Source organism: Trichomycterus rosablanca, chromosome 17 (genome assembly GCF_030014385.1).
Source record: "Trichomycterus rosablanca isolate fTriRos1 chromosome 17, fTriRos1.hap1, whole genome shotgun sequence".
Taxonomy (NCBI): domain Eukaryota; kingdom Metazoa; phylum Chordata; class Actinopteri; order Siluriformes; family Trichomycteridae; genus Trichomycterus; species Trichomycterus rosablanca.
The window spans coordinates 17,182,683-17,203,699 of NC_086004.1; the positions used below are offsets into that span (position 1 = coordinate 17,182,683).

Sequence of the window (21,017 nt, forward strand, 5' to 3'; positions counted from 1 at the left end):
CAGTATATGCACTATATGCAGTATAAGCACTATATACAGTATAAGCACTATATACAGCATATGCACTATATACAGTATAAGCACTATATACAGTATAAGCACTATATACAGTATAAGCACTATATACAGTATGTGCACTATATACAGTATAAGCACTATATACAGTATGTGCACTATATTTAGTATAAGCACTACATACAGTATGTGCACTATATTCAGTATAAGCACTATATACAGTATAAGCACTATACACAGTATATGCACTATATACAGTATATGCACTATATACAGTATAAGCACTATAAGCACTATATACAGTATAAGCACTATATACAGTATAAGCACTATATACAGTATATGCACTATATACAGTATAAGCACTATAAGCACTATATACAGCATATGCACTATATACAGTATAAGCACTATATACAGTATAAGCACTATATACAGTATGTGCACTATATACAGTATAAGCACTATATACAGTATGTGCACTATATTTAGTATAAGCACTATATACAGTATGTGCACTATATTCAGTATAAGCACTATATACACTATATGCATTATATACAGTATATGCACCATATACAGTATAAGCACTATACACAGTATATGCACTATAAACAGTATATGCACTATATACAGTATAAGCACTATAAGCACTATATACAGTATAAGCACTATATAGAGACCCTTGACTTACGAATTTAATTGGTTCCGAAAGGCTGTTCTTAAGTCAAAATGTTCGTTAGTTAAACCTATTTTTCCCATAAGAAATAATGTAAATAGAATTAATCCCCAAACCTCCCCCTTACCTAACCTCTCTAATGTCTTAAATTGTCTTTTTTGTTATAAATACAACTAATTTTCCATTAAATCTTAAATTATAGAATAGACATTACTGTAATAAACAATAATGAACAACAATTCACAGTAGTACTGTACATAAAAAACACACATTCAGTACAGTACGTGTGCTGTATCATACACCATAATAAATGTCCTTTTTTTTTTAAATAAAATGTATCTAGCAGAAACAACAATATACTGTAGAAGGTACAGTGGCACATTTACAAAAGCACATTGCCTCTCATGGATTAAAGTCAATCTCACTTGCTGGTATTTTGTGTTGCCATTGGTTGGTATTTGACCAGAGGCCTAAATGCTCTGATGCTTAACTTCATACATGGAGAACTTTGCAAATATGATATAACAACTTAAACAACAAAAAAATGTAACCCACAAAAGCTTCATAACTTACCACGTTACATGAAGTTTTACATTTTTCAACAAATTTTTAAACAAAACCAAAGTAAAACTTGATATCCCTACATGACTGTTAAACTCTTGGAAGCAGAAACTTGCAGACTTGCAAACAGAGTCTTAATGGCAGGCTGGTTTGAAGATGATTTTAAACAAGGCCTAACTCTCAAGCATTAAAGAAAAGTAAGTGTTAAAGCTGGTAAGTAGTTGGTTGTAGGAATATTTATTACTAACTAGTTGTCTGCTAACAAAGTAGTCAATTACACATTTGTTTATAAACTCCAGTGTTTTATTTTGTAGTTGTGTGACAATGTATGTGTATCCTTATATCAATCTGCCTCATGCAGGTAAAATTATGCAGTCAGTACTGCACATGTTTCATAGCACTCTCTCTGCCAGCTGCATCAACGTATGGCCCCAGCCAACCAAAATGACTCCAAAAAAGGTCCTGTGCCACAACTTTTGTGCTTGTTATTTCTCATACTATTTTATTACAAGGGGATTCATGTTGTTGTACAGAGACTATAAAACCTTACTAATAAATCTTACTAATAAATTATTCTGCCAAAAATAGGAAGCTGCAACCCTGTTTTATTGCTACATGACTAAACGGTTTTGCTTTAGGGAAGCTCTGTCTGCTTGAAAAGGCAAGATAAGTTATTACTGGGGCATGAAGGTACCATATATCATGACACACAGATTGAACTGTAAAAGTTTTAACATGTTTAACTATTTGACTTTTGAGAATAAAGACTGTCATTATGCATGTTATTATAGTTATAATAATATTTCAGTGAAAGCAACGTCAACCACAAACACTTCTGCTGGTCCGGTTGTCCTGCAGTGAACTCAGGGTTGTGGGCTGTTGCCGGCCAGCTTGCTCCAGTGGCTCTGGGTGAAAATGCTGGCTTTGTCAGGCAGGGTTGGGCAGGCATACAACTCGGTACCCAACCCCCACGAAGTGCCATCGTCGATACGGCCCAGCCATCTTTCTTCTCCTTTTCGTCTCAGCTCTGAGCTTCTCCTTCTTGTCTTCGCAGTCGATCGACTTTACCAATCAGCCATTTCTGCCCCCTTGAGCCATTTTAGTTCTGACATTATTGTGGCATTTCTGAAGTCAAGGACGAGGCATTAGGAAACAATTTTTCTTTTTTACAGAAAGGAAAGAATATTCTTGATGTAAATCAAGGGACACATTAAGCCACATCTATTTTTTGGCTGACTTTTATAGGCACAAGGGGGCTTAGGGTAACCAAAAACACTAACATATATCTAGAACTTAAACTACACACTACAATAAAGGACACAAATGCTCACATTTAGCAAATTTTCCTTATTCAGCCAGTGGTTCGCTGCATTCTGGGAATATCACCCCTTTGGCTTTAGTGAGCTAGCCACAGTGGTTGTATGAAAGCCCATTTCTGCTTCTTAAAAAATCCAGCACTTATTTTTTTTTTTTTATTGTTAAGTGAATTGCTATGTCATTATTCTGAGATACTAAGTCATTATTTTGAGGTAATTATTTTTCTTTCTCTGTATTTTGAGGGAAGCACGGTGACTCAATGGGAAGCACTGTTGCCTCACAGAAAGAAGGTCCTGGGTTTAGATATTAAAGCTTTAGGAATTAAAAAATATGGTTTGATATTAATAAATCAAATTAAAATACAGCTTTATAGATTTATTTATTTATTTGTATAAAGATTATTAACATTATAAATATTCATACGTTATTGTTCCATTTAGGGTGACCTGGTGGCTTAGTGGGTAGCACTGTCACCTCACAGCAAGAAGGTTCTGGGTTCGATCCCCAGGCGGGGCGGTCCGGGTCCTTTCTGTCTGGAGTTTGCTTGTTCTCCCCATGTCTGTGTGGGTTTCCTCTGGGAGCTCTGTTTTCCTCCCACAGTCCAAGGACATGCAGTCAGGTTAATTGGAGACACTGAATTGCCCTATAGGTGAATGGGTGTGTGTATTTGTGTGTGTGTGTGTCTGCCCTGCGATGGACTGGCACCCCGTTCAGGGTGTTACTGTGTGCCTTGCCCCCATTGAAAAGCTGGGATAGGCTTCAGCAAACCCCCCACCCCACCCTAATTGGATAAGAGGTTAAGAAAGTTAGTGAGTGTATTATTCCATTTTATGACAGTCCCTTACTTGTTTAAATAGCTGGTTTGTTTTATTTTTCTTTTAATAATTAAATGAAACCTTTGGCACAGAGCTATCCAACAAACTGTTAACCAACGTGTTTTGGCAATATTTTTGACTAAACTAAAAGGCCAAGTTCACGTTAGCCAGTTGGCTAACCTTTTTTTTTCCAATTTTTCCACCCTAATCTAGTCGTGTCCAATCACCCTGAGTGCGTCCTCTATACTGATTCGACCCTTCACCGCTGACTGAGGACGCCTCTCAACTGACATACTCCCCCTACGATGTATTCGAAACCCCAACTCTGGTGCACTAGCGTACTTTACCGCTGCGCCACCTGAGCGACTCAGTTGGATAACATTAAACAATGTCAATAAAAACAACTTTTAACAGATAATTTATTGGTAAATGTAAATAGAAAATCATGCTTAGGTTTACAGTAACATACTTCTGTGCTTATAATCTTTTTGGTAAAGCTGAACTTTAAAGTTTAAACTTACACTTAGCTTTAGTCAACTTTATGACAAAACATTAGCATTATCTAAAAAGAGAGTCAACTTTTGAAACATTTGATTAAACTTCCTTTTTATACTCTAGTAAAGTTGAATTAATATATTTTCAAGCAAATGTATATTCTCGGGGTGTTACACATAGAAAGTGCTACTTGGGAGTGACATTACACTACACATGCCGGTGTCAAAAGTATCAGAACTGGCACAAAGTGTGTTACAGGTTGCATTGGTTTAACAGCAAATGTGTAGAAAAAATGACACACTACTTCTAAGAGTGGTAGCACTGTCGCCTCACAGCAAGAAGGTCCTGGGTTCGATCCCCAGGTGGGGCGGTCCAGGTCCTTTCTGTGTGGAGTTTGCATGTTCTCCCTGTGTCTGTGTGGGTTTACTCCGGGTGCTCCAGTTTCCTCCCACAGTCCAAAGACATGCAAGTGAGGTGAATTGGAGACACCAAATTATCCATGACTGTGTTCGATATAACCTTGTAAACTGATGAACCTTGTGTAATGAGGTTCATAACTACTGTTTCTGTCATGAATGTAACCAAAGTGTAAAACATGACGTTAAAATCCTAATAAACAAACAAACAAACAAACATCTAAGAGTGTGAGTTTTGTTTGTTTGCTCTGAGGTAGGTTTTTATTTCACTTTTTTGGCTTGGGGTTGCTGTTAGTTCTCGTGCTATGTAGCTGGTTTGGTTGGAGCAGCAGTAGGGGATTTCTGCTGATCTCAGATGAGCTGTAAACACATTGCGTCATTCAGCACTTTCACATTCAGTCGGACTGCTGCTTTCACCATCCAGCACAAGCTCATACTCCTCTGTGTGAATGTAATTTAATGTAAAGCTTGTGAAGACGATGGCTCAGGTCACCGGATTAAAGGATATTAATGAATTAGACTTGAGGAATGTGGCTCTGGTGGGGACAGGACTGGATGCGTGTTTGCGAGGTGACCTGAAGGGTACAACAAACCCGGCGGTTCTGAAACTGCTCAGTACTGAAAGGTAAATACTAATACTAATGCGTTTTTCTGTTCTAAACAGAGTCAGCTTAATGTTTAGACACAACGTGCATTGTTTTTCGTATGTATTAGACAAAATGTGTTTTGTGACGGTTGCAAGGCTTCGCATATCAAAGTTTTGACTTCATTTTCAAACTTTTCTTTTTCTTCACTATCTGATATATCTGTATCTGCAGTATTACTTCTAGCTCAACCCGATTTACAGGTTTAGCTTTTTAAAATTATTTTAAATAACACCTGAAACACTTCATGGCTTTGTATGCTCGGTAAAATGGTCTGTGAGGTATGTGAGGTAAATGCTTTACCGTCCCAACTTTTTTGAAATGTGTTGCATGCCTGAAATGCAGTACAGTAGACCCTTGACATACGAATTTAATTTCTACCTAAGGGCTGTTCTTAAGCCAAATGTTCGTTAGTTAAACCTATTTTTCCCATAAGAAATAATACCTAACCTTTCTAATGTCTTAAATTGTCTTTTTTGTTATAAATACAAGTATATTTCCGCTTTATTCTTAAATTATAGAAGACATTCCTGTAATAAACAATACACAGTGGTACTGTACTGTACATAAAAAAAAACACACATCCTATTTCAGTACAGTACGTGTGCCATACCATACACCATAATAAATTTCCTTCTTTTTTTATAAAATGTATCTAGCAGAAACAACAATAACTGTCATATTTCCCTATTATTTCCTTCTTTATTTCAATAGTGTTGTATTTTGTAGAAGTAATTGCACAAAAGAAAGACTACTTTACTGAGCCGAATTCCTTCTTCTCTCTCACTCACTGTCCCCTCTGTCTGATACACAGTGACAGCTACTGGCAGGAGTAATTATACAACAACAAATGTAATAGATTTGTTCATTTTCTTTGGATCTTCTTTGGGGACATTTAATATAGAATTTTACAAAATATAAAGAAAACACTGTTCGCTGTCCGAATGTTTGCTCACTGTATAGAGAGAGAGAGAGAGAGTCGGTCGGAGGCAACTTGCTTGTGATGTCACGTGTTTGTGAATTTCGGTTCGTAATCCGAAATTTGTTCGTATGTTAAGTTGAAAAAGATCGTTCGTAACCCAAAATGTTCGTATGGTAAATCGTTCGTAACTCAAGGGTCTACTGTATATGGATATAATGGATTTATATGAACAGGGAATTGGATTTGAACAGACAAATCCTAAATATCATTAAAGTTCATACTGTCTGCAATGAAATAAAAGCCTTAAGTACAAATAAGAAACACTTTTTAGTTTTTTTTGTTTGCATTTTCAATATTGTTTCAACTTTTTTCTGATGTGGGGTTTAAATCTGGGCGGTCTATGGGGAATAAATGGGCTGTGTGATTGCTCCTGACCCTTTAATCAATATCCTAAGATTTTCTTACCCTTTCTGCCCAAACCTGTTACTTAGTAATACAACGATGATATAAACATATTTCAAAACAAAAAATCTTTATGTCCCTTTTGCAATGCGTGAATAAAATATGTGCATTAAAATAGAGCAGACTCTGTAGAGCATGTGCCAACTTGTTTTAATCAACAAAATAATGAAGTTGACTAGACTTGTTGAACTTTTGCTAAAGACTGCATTTGTGTCTCCATTTCAGCTGTGCCTGGCTGTCTCGGGTAAAAAATGCAGTGGCGCTGGGCAGAGGGTGTAATGAGCGGATCATGCTGCCACTCGGTGTGTATAGGAGTCGTTCGCTGATCGGCTTGCTTTGGGATTGGATGCCTGAAGGTTCTCTTCATTCTCTGCTCTATGAGGTGCAGTATGGGTTAAATAAATTATACTTTGACTGGACAAACACAAAATCACACAGATCACACTCCAGAGAACTTTACAGAGAACTATAGGCTGTTATAGTCAAGAAATAGGTGAGGAATTAATATGAATACATTTGGAAAGGGGGTTGCTCAACAACCTCATGACTATGTATCCACATTCTTTTGGTTATTGCATTATCAATGTTGCATGTCTCACCCAGGGCTGAGGCTAAAAGAGCATTAGTTTAGTAAACAGATTAATCTACCAGTTTCTACATGACCAAATTACTGCAGTTTGCCTGTATGATCTCAGCTGGTCGTAAAGTTTTGAAACATACTTTTACTAAACTAAAATCCATGTTTAAAATGTGACTTTTTAAATTGAATTAACCTATAAATTATACTATATTTGGAGGTTTTTAAAATCTGATTTTTAAAGCAGAAGTTGATGAGTAATGGTCACTAGGCAGGTATGCAGGATTAGGTAACCTCATCTATATTTATCAACACTAAAAGCAAAAGTCTTTTGTCTGACAGCAGAGTGGAAATCCCCTATGTAGCTTCTCTGTTATGCTCAACCCACAGCAGAACACGAACATCAAAACTAACATGCAATCTGACCTTACATTTAATCATGTCATAGACAGTACTGCAGTACAGTACAAGTCTAGACATTTAAAGTAATGTGAATGAATTGTTAAAGCATTATTGACTACCTGACCAAGATTACATGGAATTTGTTGTTTTACTCAAATAGTTGGACACATTTAAGCACATTTGTGTTCATTCATGCTATTTATCAAGCCTTTTCATTGACAACTCAAATGACCTCTTACACCCAGTTTTCTGTCGAATACAGACGATAAAGTACACAATACACTGTCCTTAATGTGTCCTAAAAAGCACTTCATTAAACACTTAATTAAGTAAACCTATCTGATTAGTAAATTTACTGATTATTTTATAAGCTTTACTTATCATTCAGATGAACTTTGTGGATATACAATTACTGACTGCATTCAATCCATTGCTCTATGCACTTTCTCATTCCCCTGTACCACATTTGTTAATCAGATGGAACCCCTATAGTGCCCCCACTGACCAAATGTTGTTTTTGGTGGTGGAGCAATAATGGGGTATTGAGGGTGACAGAGTGGACAGAGCAACAGACAAGCTACAGTTAGTAATTGTACACCTACAAAATGAATTTGTGTCACAGGTATAGCATATAAAATAATCTGTAAATTACACACCAGATTGGTGTACCTAATGGAGTGCAGTACGTATATATTTAAACATACAGTTGCAATTTATTTTATTCATTCATTTCATTTTTATTTTTTACCACTGGCTTATCCTGGTTAGGGTCGCAGTGGGTCCGGTTTCACCAGAAAGGGAGAAGTGGGGACAGTTAAGGGACAGTGGTAGCCTAGTGGGTAGAGCTTTGGGCTATCAACCGGAAGATTGGTGGTTCAAATCCAGGCTCTGATATGCAGCCACTGTTGGGTCCTTGAGCAAGGCCCTTAACTCTCTCTGCTCCAGGGGCGCCGTACAATGGCTGACCCTGCGTTCTGACCCCAGCTTCCAAACAAGCTGGGATATGCGAAGAAAGAATTTCATTGTACTGTACACCTGTATATGTATATATGACAAATAAAGGATATCTTAAATACTGGGTGCAAGGCAGAAACATACCCCGGGCAGTGCACCAATCCATCATGGGGCTTTGGGTGCTCCCAAAAGTCCTCCCCGACCCCCAATAATAACTTTCAAAAGAAACATACCCCGGGCAGTGCACCAATCCATCATGGGGCTTTGGGTGCTCCCAATAGTCCCCCCCACCCCCCAATAATGTCTGTGTAGGAGCCTGGTTGGTTGATAGCACATATTGAGATTTATACGCAAATCTTAGCAATAGTGGGCAAGCATAATAGATCAATGCACCACCCAGTCAACATTTTAATTTATCCCAAAGTTTTCAATGTTGTTGTGGTCCTGTGCAGGACACTGAAGTTGAACTCGAAAAAGTGTGTCCACATGCATGTCACATTGCAAATTATAAAAAAGTTAAAGGGATGAATTTATTATACAAGGTCATGTTGTCACATGCTTAATATTAATTTTTTTCAGGAGTTAAGTACATATTTGTCCTTCTTTGTCTTTTATCAGACACACCTGTATCCAGAATTGCCCATGGCCATCAAGCTACAGATACTGTTGGATGTGGCCAAAGGTTTAAACCACCTGCATGGCATTCCTTTGCCTCATGGAGCACTAAAGACCACCAACGTTCTCCTTGACCATCAATACCATGCTAAGGTACTGGTCTTGATGAAAATGAGGTTTGTCAGGGTCAGGATGCAGCTCAAATTTTTTATTTATTTATTCATATAATCATTTTATGAGCATTACCAGTATTTCTTTTACCATTTCCTTAAGAACACATGTGAATCAGATCGATGTGAATTATATTTTAATTGTAATCAGTTTATCGATTCAGATACAGTGTAGCTGTAGCAGGTATGTTAGTAGATTAAACACAGATTGTTCACATTGATATACTAGTGCTTATCTTTGCTTCGCAGTTGTGTGACTGGGGTCAGCAGATGGGCGTGGAAGTAAAAATGCATGTCTCCAATGGTGGTACACCATGTTTTAGAGACCTTGTCCACCTGGCACCAGAGGTTATACTGGGAAATACACCCACTTTAAAAGCTGACATATACAGGTGAGTTTGGCAGTGCCATCAGTAGCTTGTTTTTAAAGCACACATATTTGTACAGTTCTTTTATCTATTAAAACGTCTCACTGTTTTAGTTTCGGTGTGATGATTTGGGAGGTTCTGAACAGAAGGCCACCTGGTCAAGGTATGTATTATCATTTGTATCATTTTCACATGAGATAGTAAGATAGTAATTCCATTGTCTCCATATTCTAACTAGTCAGTCAGCAAGTAACAAAGTAGAAGTACTTTTAGGGTAGCTGCATTTTCTGATTATATCTGCAACTTAATATTTTTACTTTTACTACGTTTGAAATGAAAATTAGTACTTTTTACTCACTACTTTTTCAAAACAGGCTTGTTACTTTAGCTTTCATGAATCTTACTGGCTGTTTTTATGGCTTACCCCAAGCAGAGGTAGACAGTTCCCAATTTGTGTGAAATAAAACTCATCCATGCCTTTAACTGAAAGAATTATTTAATTTGAGTTGTTTTGATCTCACACAGCATGTGGATTTTCCAACTCACAAGAAAGGTCACATTCTGGACATAATTTGTTCGACGAGTGGGATTATCAATAATGTGACTGGCCATTGTACAGGCGTATCTGATCATTTACTAATTTATGCTTCTCTGTCTCTACCTGCTATCAAATGTCGCCCTAAAACTGTACTTACCTATCGTAATGTAAAAGCTGTTGATCTTCTCGCTCTGTCTGCCCTTTTAAATACTTCCAACTTTGCTCTATGCACTCTGTTAATGAGGCTGTTTTATTTTATAATCAGACCCTTGCTGCTTGTCTTGACACCTTGGCACCGGTTAAAACCAGATCTGTGCCCTCTACCCACAGGGCTCCCTGGTTTACTCACACACTCTGTGTTCTAAAAACTGCTGGTAGACGTTTCGAGCGTCTATATAAGAAATCTGGGTTGCAAGTTCACCTTTTGGCATATACTGATCACCAGTTTAAATACAAGGTTGCTCTAAATAGTGCTCGCTCTGCTTATTATGCAGATGTACTTCTAAAAGCTGGTCAGAACCCCAAACTTCTTTTCGCAGTTGTAAATAAGCTCCTGCGCCCGCAGTCTGATTCTCTGGCCGCTTCAACTGATTTATGTAATGCATTCCTGAGTTTTTTTGATGACAAGGTGTCAACCATCTATCAGGAATTGCTAAATTCCCCTGCTGTCAATCCTGAATTCCTCTCATCTTTTTCCCCAGCATTTTCATTCTCTACCTTTTCTTTAATTGACTCAGCTAACATTGTTAAAATTATTACAAAGTATTACAAATTATTACAAAGTCTTCATCTTCATGTCTTGACCCTGCTCCCACCTATCTTCTCCAGCGCTGTGTTTCTGATTTGTCTGAACCTATCTCACACCTAGTCAATCTCTCACTCTCCTCTGGCTGTGTTCCGGCTACATTAAAAACTGCTGCATTAAGCCCAATCATCAAAAAACCGGCCCTTGATAGATCCGATATCTATATAGATATATCTGATATAGAGTCTTTTTTCGTGGCGCATTTACTTTCACTGTCAATTTTAAGTTCTACTTAGGGAACATTCATATTTTTGGGTGCGCTACATGAACTCAGTCATCAGAGGTCATGTAGATTGGCAAGTAAAGTATGGTAAGGATTCAGGGTTTAGTATTAGCACTTTTTTAACAAGCGCTGCTAGTTGAATATTGTATTCGAAAATAACATTTTCTTTCCTAAAAACAGCAATCCTTCATTAAAAGTCTGACTGAATATTATGTCTTTTGGATTATAATACATTTTTCACCAGGCCAAATAGCAGAACCCTTGGTGACCACAATAGGAAAGTGTACTGTGTTTAAAAGAAATCTGCTCTAAAACCACTGGATGCAGTTTATTCAGCTAAAACGCAGTGACAGTATTTCAAAGAGTCGATAATAACTATAACTTCGGTTAATATACTAACTTTGGGTTTATTATTGTATTATATTGCAATACCAAATATTGGCATTTGGCAGCATGTATAAATAATTCCAAAGTATTTTGTATATTTGGGTTCCTCATATTCTGCTTTTGCTGTGGTTAGCTGAATATAATAATGTCATTTAAATGATTTTTGTGGATGATTCATGTAGTTGTAGTACAAACCATTATGTACCCCCAGTGTCTTTGATATATAGCATATGTACATAGATATGTACCTCTCACACTCATTAACAGACAAATTAGCTGTTTCAAAAGTTACAGTTAAAAAGGCTTTTTAAAGAAATGTTTTTATTTTTTTTACTTTAAGAACATCAGTAGCTTTTATACATTTTGAGTGAAATATATAAGCCACACATCAACTTTTACTTAAGTATTTTTTGTTTATCAGATTAGTATTAGTATCAGATTTACTTAAATAAAGAACTTGCGTGCTTTTTGCCACCTCTGCCTACAGGAGTTGCTCTATTTTTAGCCCAGCTTGTTTCAGCCTGTAGTTGTATTCATCAGGTTTTTCCTGATTGTTTGATCCTGTATTTAACTTACTCTTTTGCTTTTATTTGATCTATTAAATTACAGCACTATAAAAATGATAATGACTCACGAATGAAGTGTCCTAGTTCTTTATTGCCAATTTTACAGTGCAGCTAAGTAAAGAATCCAACACACATATGCAAATACTTTTACAGTGTAAATGCACTATATGACCAAAAGTTTTTGGACACCCCTTTTAATTATTGAGGTGTTTTAGATATACTAATTGATCACAGTTGCAAAAAAATAATTATCTGAAATTAATTATATGCTTCTAAAATAATGTCAACAGTTTGAGAAAGGCCTGTCTTCTGTTCCAGCATGACTGTGCCTTGTTGCACAAAGCGAGGTCCATAAACACGGTTTGGCAAGTTTGGTTTTGAGGAACTTCAGTGGCTTGCAGAAAGCCCCAAACTCGTTCCCATTTAGTATTAATAGAAATGTTGACTGACCTGACCTCACATATGCGTTTTTGAGTAAATGGACACAAATCTCAACAGACACTGGAAAAATCGTCTACTGTATACACAGCAAACATGCAATTACTTCTATTTTCAGGTCTTGATCAGGCACGGACACTAGTCTTTGGGCAGTATGGAGTGGATGCAGGTGTTGCCATTAGGATGTTGCCCCCAGAAACTCCCCGCTGCCATGCCCTTACTCAGCTTATGATAAGATGTTGTTCAGCTCTGCCAGAACGACGCCCACAAGCAGAAGGTTAGATTACACTTTTTTTTATTATTATTTACAACAATACTACTACTTCACATTTACACAAACTTGTTCCTAACCACCATTTGTATTTGATTTCAACATAGAGTGTGTAGTGGAACTCAGGAAGGCTCTAGAATCAGGTCATTTAGATACTTTTACTACAGCTGTTCACCTTTTACAATCATGCAAGGTACCAATCATGTCTGTCTTGATAAGCCTGGCACGTATTTAAAACATCATTTTTAAGATAATACATCTATGATTGCTAGTGAATTAATCGATGTTGGTGTTTGTGTTGTACCCCCAGGAGAGGGCAGTGCTTAGCTGCAAACACTCCCCATCATGGGCACTACCTATTGAGCTCAACAACCTGGAGGTAGGAGACTTGTTGGAATCTGTATATATTTCAGTGTAATGTTACAGTAAACTATGCTTTTAATAAATTATATGGGTGCCATTTGGGTGTAGTAACTCGATGGTTTCTAAGTGGAAGATGGCTGTATATGAGTAACAGGAGTTTTTAACATAGAATTAGTAAATCCATGAAATATAGCAGTATGGAGTTCATGCTAAAAGCAGAAGAACACTGGGCACAGTCTAGTGATTTATCAAAAAAATATTTTTAAAATCAACAAATATCCCATGGCTCTCAGTAGATACAGATAATGTACACTTCTGTTAAAAATGGGACTTCTAGAATATTTCCAGATTTTTCAGAAAGATGAATATGTTACAGGACTGAGTGAAAACCTGGGGACATGACTAAATAATGTATTTTAACCACATTATTACACATTGTTTATGGAAAATAAATATTGTAAACATAGGTGGGATATGGAGTCACTAAACAATGCAGGAAAAGGAAAGATTTTACTCATTATATTTCATTGTAGCGTTAGGGAGTGGGGAGATGAAAACATAAAATTTTTCAGTGTAATAGGGAATTTTTATAAATGTTTTAAATTATATATCCTAAATTTGCAATTTGATTAATGTGCTGGACACTTTGCTCAATTAAAAAGAATTTTCACATACATTTATACATATAATGTCCTGGGGACAGAAATAGCACCGACTCGGCGGAATGGCCCATTAATTCATTATTTTTCTATAGAAGTTACATCTGGAATTAAACCTTTGTTAATGCTTTACCAGGGCTATGGTGGCTACACGCATCCAAAAAACGTGACATGTAAAACCATTCCAGTGAACACGCCTTTCTCAAAGAAAACTGCTTCTCAGATCCCAAAGTCAGATGAGATTATTGCAAGACAAAACACCTCATTTCACACAAAACCGAGGGCTTCCTCTCCGACTGGATGCTGTAGGGGTGAGTAATAATTTGCTAGAATTTATCAAAGTATTGATCATTATTAATCCTTTTTTGCTTAAAATAATAATCAACATGTATTCTCATTATTCTTACTAATACTAATAGTAACAATAATAAGTAGAAGAATATTTTTATTTGTTGCGGAGGTCATGTTGCCACCTCGACATACTGGGCAAAAGCAGGAATAGTCAGATCTAACACACTGGTCACCCGTTCGCTCACACCTGAAGGCAAATTTAAGTAATAAATCCAATGCTGCATTTTTTTAGGTAGGAGGGAACCAGAGTACACAGTGCCACACATCACCAGGGTCCTGGAAACCTGAGTTTAATCTTGCCTTCACTGACTGTCTAATATTTCTTGGCATGTATTCTTCTTGCTGGCATAGATTGCCTTCTCTTGCAGAAGGAGGATTGGCTAATTTTAATTGTCCTGAGGTGTGAGTAAATAAATGGGTGAGAGTGTGGCGCTCTATCCAGGGTGCTCTCAGTGTTGGTGCCACCAGACTTACTGTGAAAAAATACTGAATGATGTAGATTTTATTAATTAATTTTATATTTTATGTTTATAGATATTACAAATAATTCAGTGGGATCATCCAGCAGTTCATGCGAAAACCCTGGGTTCAGACAGTGCGTTGGAGTTTGGGGTGGAACTCGGGGGCAGGCTCCTACACCCCAGAACACACCATGTGGCTCCCCCACATCACCCATACAGGGCCCTCTACAACATCCCAGTGCTGCAAAACAAGGTAAAAATATAAAATGCACCTACACAGTATATGCCAAAAGTACGGAGACAGTATGAAGACTGGTGTTTTGGCCACACCCAGAAAAGGTGTATATACAGTGTATCACAAAAGTGAGTACACCCCTCACATTTCTGCAGATATTTAAGTATATCTTTTCATGGGACAACACTGACAAAATGACACTTTGACACAATGAAAAGTAGTCTGTGTGCAGCTTATATAACAGTGTAAATTTATTCTTCCCTCAAAATAACTCAATATACAGCCATTAATGTCTAAACCACCGGCAACAAAAGTGAGTACACCCCTAAGAGACTACACCCCTAAATGTCCAAATTGAGCACTGCTTGTCATTTTCCCTCCAAAATGTCATGTGACTCGTTAGTGTTACTAGGTCTCAGGTGTGCATAGGGAGCAGGTGTGTTCAATTTAGTAGTACAGCTCTCACACTCTCTTATACTGGTCACTGAAAGGTCCAACATGGCACCTCATGGCAAAGAACTCTCTGAGGATCTTAAAAGACGAATTGTTGCGCTACATGAAGATGGCCAAGGCTACAAGAAGATTGCCAACACCCTGAAACTGAGCTGCAGCACAGTGGCCAAGATCATCCAGCGTTTTAAAAGAGCAGGGTCCACTCAGAACAGACCTCGCGTTGGTCGTCCAAAGAAGCTGAGTGCACGTGCTCAGCATCACATCCAACTGCTGTCTTTGAAAGATAGGCGCAGGAGTGCTGTCAGCATTGCTGCAGAGATTGAAAAGGTGGGGGGTCAGCCTGTCAGTGCTCAGACCATACGCCGCACACTACATCAAATTGGTCTGCATGGCTGTCACCCCAGAAGGAAGCCTCTTCTGAAGTCTCTACACAAGAAAGCCTGCAAACAGTTTGCTGAAGACATGTCAACAAAGGACATGGATTACTGGAACCATGTCCTATGGTCTGATGAGACCAAGATTAATTTGTTTGGTTCAGATGGTCTCAAGCATGTGTGGCGGCAATCAGGTGAGGAGTACAAAGATAAGTGTGTCATGCCTACAGTCAAGCATGGTGGTGGGAATGCCATGGTCTGGGGCTGCATGAGTGCAGCAGGTGTTGGGGAGTTACATTTTATTGAGGGACACATGAACTCCAATATGTACTGTGAAATACTGAAGCAGAGCATGATCCCCTCCCTCTGGAAACTGGGTCGCAGGGCAGTGTTCCAGCATGATAATGACCCCAAACACACCTCTAAGACGGCCACTGCTTTATTGAAGAGGCTGAGGGTAAAGGTGATGGACTGTCCAAGCATGTCTCCAGACCTAAACCCAATAGAACATCTTTGGGGCATCCTCAAGCGGAAGGTGGAGGAGCGCAAAGTCTCGAATATCCGCCAGCTCCGTGATGTCGTCATGGAGGAGTGGAAAAGCATTCCAGTGGCAACCTGTGAAGCTCTGGTAAACTCCATGCCCAGGAGAGTTAAGGCAGTTCTGGGAAATAATGGTGGCCACACAAAATATTGACACTTCAGGAACTTTCACTAAGGGGTGTACTCACTTTTGTTGCCGGTGGTTTAGACATTAATGGCTGTATATTGAGTTATTTTGAGGGAAGAATAAATTTACACTGTTATATAAGCTGCACACAGACTACTTTTCATTGTGTCAAAGTGTCATTTTGTCAGTGTTGTCCCATGAAAAGATATACTTAAATATCTGCAGAAATGTGAGGGGTGTACTCACTTTTGTGATACACTGTAATTAACATCAGCTCTGCTATAAGCCAGCTGGGTGCCTGCAGGGTGAGGTACAGTGGCTAAAACAGTGTTGCAGAATTCCTCATCTCTGGTGCAAGTGTGGCCTCTGCTGACTGGTTGAGGTGTCTGCACGGGGGTGGCTTATCACGGATGGCAGTGCGTTGCTCTCTGCACAAGATACTGAGCTTTGTAAGATTCCATCGTTGGCAGGTGAAAAGAAGCTATTGGTGGCTGCACCTATGTCGGAAGGATCATGTAACAGCCTAGTATCTTCTTGATGGGGGGTAGGGGCAGCGACAACAGAGAGATAAGCTTTAATAGGCCACGACTAGATTGGGTGAAAAAGGGGCAGGCAAACATTATACACACATTATATATACTGTATATATATATATACGTATATATATATATATATATATATATATATATATATATATCCTTTTGTTTACATGTTTAAAATGTTTAAACATGCCTGTGTTTAAAAATTCTTGTGTTGTGCACTGATGTGCACAGTAAGCAGTTCTGCAAGGCTGTTGACTTGCTTCCTGAACTGCAGACTCGCCTTTACCTTATCTGTGGCCAGTTCGTTTCCTCCCTGGAGGCATAATATTTTATATTAAGTAAGTTTCTTGATTATGGACAGCAGGTTGTGCTTTGTGTGTACCTAATTTGGGTAGCGTGAGTTCACTCTGGGTGCTTCAGTTTCAACTTCAAAGACATGCAGTCAGATTAATTGGTGCTACTAAAGTCCCCCTAGGTGTGAATATGTGTGTTAATGTGTGTGTATGTGTCTATTTGACCTGCAATGGCGACCTATACGGTGTTTCCTACCTTTCGCCCAGTGAATCAGACCCACCATTAAGTTGTTAAGTAAACAATGAGGGTTCTTTTCTAGTTAAACACTTCTATTATAACAAAAAATAAATCACAAGGCACAACATAATAAACTGTACAACAGTATGTCGGTTGTGCTTAAATGCAATGTTTTTAGCTTAAAGTTACCATCCTGTTTTATGATTGTTTTTTTCCTTTGCATGGTTTGAAAACCTCTGTGTATACAAATTAATCAGCATAAATCTGGCTCCTCATTTACATTTTTGGTGTTTATCAGACGGTTTTATCAAAATCGACTTACAGGTATGACTGAACACGATTTTGAGCAATTGAGGGTTAAAGGCCTTGCTCAGGGTACCCAACAGTGGCCTCAATCAACCAAATAATAATTCAGTTATATGCTGTTTTAATTATACATTCTTTAAACAATAAACATTGTCATAAAGCAGGTTTACAGAGATCTTGGTCCAGATTCATACTGAAATAGCTAAAAGCAACTGAGGTGGAAAACAGGAAAAACAGGGAGGTGCCAGACAAAACCCCTTAATTTAGTGGTGTTACTCATTATTAATCTTGCGATCAGTCATTCATTGTGATCAGTTACTTCATTGTCTGTTTTACCACCGCTTTATCCTACTCAGGGTTGTGCTGTAGATTCAGGTTACTGGGCGAGGTAGGAAACACCCTGGACAGGTCGTCAGTCCATCACATGGCAAACACACCCACACACAATCGGCCATACATTCACACCTAGGGCAATTTTACTAGCTCTAGTTAACCTGACTGCATGTCTTTGGACTGTGGGACGAAACCAGGGCTCCTGGAGGAAACTCACGCAGACACAGGGAGAAAAAACCCGGAACACTCTACCTGAGAATTGAACCCAGGACCTTCTTGCTGTGAGACGACAGTGGTATTCACCAAGTGAAGGATTTTTGATAGATAGTGTTGTTACATATCCTCTACATACTGTTGTAACATAAAGTGTGGGATGTTTAGGGTTGCTCCTAAATTGCCACTAATTTAACTATATATAAAGTAATGCATTCAACAACACTCACAGACACTTTATTTGGGACACCTACACGTCTCCTCAATAATGTAGTAGTCCAATCAGCCAGTCATGTGGCAGCAGGGCAGTGCATAAAATCATAGACATGTAATAGGAGCTTTAGTTAATGTTCATATCAAACCTCACTTATTCAGCTGTGCCACCACATCATCCTGCTACATTTCCAAAACGTAAATGTGCTTACAAAAACTGTTTGGTATATCCTAACTGATACCATTTCAGTACCGGTGTATTTATCTCTGTCCTGTTCTTGCTTTTCAGCTGTAAGTCATGTTTCCTCTGGCCGGACCTGTGGTCAGCTGTTGCAGGAGAGACGTGAAGCCATCGTGCACTTCATGACTGAGGGCCGACTCAACAAGCTGCTTGATGTTTTGCGGGCAAGGCAAGCGGTAACACGTGAGGCTTACGAGATCATCAATGCACCCATCACTCTGAGTGCTCGCACACGCTGTCTACTCGACACCTGTGCCTGCCTGGGAGAGAACGTCTCTGTCCTAGTAGCCACCACTCTGGGTTTAGTCTCAACGGAGGCAGTGAACAGCTGTATGCGCACAAATAGCTTCCAAAGGGCGAGCAGTTAAGTAACATTGCATGTTGATTATATATCCGAAAGTATGTGGACACCTCTTCTAAATATTGAGTTCAGCTGTTTTAACCATGCGCATTGCAGGTGCCCAGGTGGCGCAGCGGGATATTCCGCTAGCACACCAGCGCCGAGATTCTGAACTTCTCGGTTCGAAACTCGGCGTTGCCACCGGTCGGCTGGGTGCCATCTAGCGGGCCTAATTGGCAGTGCCTCCAGGGAGGCAGTGTAAGGACCCTGATTGGTGGATAGAGGCGCCTGTGCAGAGTGCATGGGTGGAAAAGGGTTCCGTTAAGGGCTGCGCGCGGGTCGGAGGAGGCGTGAGCAGCAATATACCCTCCTCAACTGCAAAAAATCAGGAATCCCCAGCAGCAGAAGACAAATTGACTACACTAAATTATTTAAAATAAATAATAGGCTTCAAACTTTGTGGCGACAGTTTCCTGTTTAACACATTTATTTTTTAGGATTTTAACATCATGGTTTACACACTTTGATTACATTAATGACAGGACAAGTTTAATGTCAAACACAGTTATGGACAATTTTGTATCTCCAATTTACCTCACTTGTATGTCTTTGGACTGTGGGAGGAAACCGGAGCTCCCGGAAGAAACCCACGCAGACACGGGGAGAACATGTGAACCACTCCACCTGGGGATCGAATTCAAGACCTTCTTACTGTGAGGCGACAGTGATACCCTCTGAGCCACTGTGCAACCCTGTTTCAGCATAACTGTCACCTATACACAAGGTTAACAAAAAGACAAAGTTTAACAAGTCTGGTGTTGAAGAACTTAGCGGTTTAAACAGAGCTTTGACCTCAACTTCACTGGACACCTTTGGAATAAATTGGAATGTCAACTGCAACCATTTCAAACATCAATCCTTGCCTTAACAAATACTCAGAGTAAATTGGCACACATTCCCAAAGCCAAAATTTTGTGAAATCCTTCCCAAAACAGTGAAGGCCTTTATAGCTGGAAATAGATGGGAGCAAATCCACATTTATACCCATGATTTTGAAATGGTTAGGTGTCAACATACTTTTGAAAATTTCACGTAGGCATTTAAAGCTTGCATTCCTGTGTTACTGAGAAGCACAAAGTAATTGCACCGTTATCTAGAAGCATTTTCTCTGGTGAGCGTCATGGAGATTTTGGATGTAAAACTTTTAAAGGTTTGAAGCTGTTATTCAGAGCTGGACCTGATCAAACAAAAGTTGATTTGATCACAGCAATCAAATGAACACATTATATGTTGGGTGCTTAATCAAGTGTGTGTCATATTATTTGTAGGTGCTGGATTATTTATAGTCCCCCTCCCTTCCTATGCTTTGGAGTTAAAAGAGTAACTTGGATGAGATCACTTGTTGATTACAATACTTTAGAGTGTAAAAGAAAGCATTATGTGAACAGTTTTGTGTATTGCAAACATTAGCACCAACTTGGCACTAACTAAATGTAAATGTAAAAAGCTTTTATGTTAGCAAGAATCGTTAGTTTGTTACGTTATATATTTTTTAAATACTTTTTGGAGCATGCATTTGGACCACTTTTTATGCTTGCATGATTTAAAACGTCTAAGTTGTGGAATCTAGTAGTGCATGTTGCACTGCAAAAGTGTTTTCTGTGATGGTGCGGGATTTTATCCTGCTCAGAAGTTGAGTATCTTGTAACAAGAGTATTTTTGTAGTACTTTGTCTTGTTCAAGTCTTTTTGAGAATATTTGTGTGCCTAACTCGAATTTATATCAAAGTCATAGCCAGGGATTAAATTTTGGGGGGACCAAATCTATGGTAGGGTCCTGCCTTTGTAAAACATTACTGCCAACTGACAGATCATAACATTATGCAAAGCTCATGAACAGAACATATTTATATTTTTTACATCAGTATATTGGGGGACGCTTTAAGCATATCTGAATATTGAAAAAGGTGTCCCCTCTCCCAATGTATATTGTGATTACAGCCTTGATTTATATGGTTTTTGTGTTGTCTTTTGTATAGACTGGTGATGTATTATTAAAGTTACTTTGTTTAATCAAATGTTGCTGTATCCCTGCA

General features: G+C 38.6%; 1 protein-coding gene across 1 annotated transcript; it reads left to right on the forward strand.

Moving 5' to 3' along the window:
• Positions 1-4,753: 4,753 nt before the first annotated feature.
• On the forward strand, positions 4,754-21,017 carry si:dkey-181f22.4 (receptor-interacting serine/threonine-protein kinase 2). Its single transcript, XM_063012994.1, has 11 exons — positions 4,754-4,923; positions 6,552-6,708; positions 8,878-9,027; positions 9,294-9,436; positions 9,526-9,575; positions 12,488-12,646; positions 12,748-12,833; positions 12,951-13,019; positions 13,799-13,973; positions 14,548-14,727; positions 18,631-21,017. Exons 1-11 carry the CDS (start codon positions 4,778-4,780, stop codon positions 18,948-18,950), a joined length of 1,635 nt encoding a protein of 544 aa, XP_062869064.1. The 5' UTR covers positions 4,754-4,777; the 3' UTR covers positions 18,951-21,017.

What these genes read in the sequence shown, in the direction of transcription:
- si:dkey-181f22.4 (XM_063012994.1), top strand. Translation starts at nt 4,778, where the DNA reads ATGGCTCAGGTCACCGGATTAAAGGATATTAATGAATTAGACTTGAGG. An exon ending in ACGACGCCCACAAGCAGAAG is followed by an intron (nt 12,647 to 12,747) that starts GTTAGATTACAC and finishes ATTTCAACATAG; the next exon opens with AGTGTGTAGTGGAACTCAGG. An exon ending in TCCCAGTGCTGCAAAACAAG is followed by an intron (nt 14,728 to 18,630) that starts GTAAAAATATAA and finishes CTTGCTTTTCAG; the next exon opens with CTGTAAGTCATGTTTCCTCT.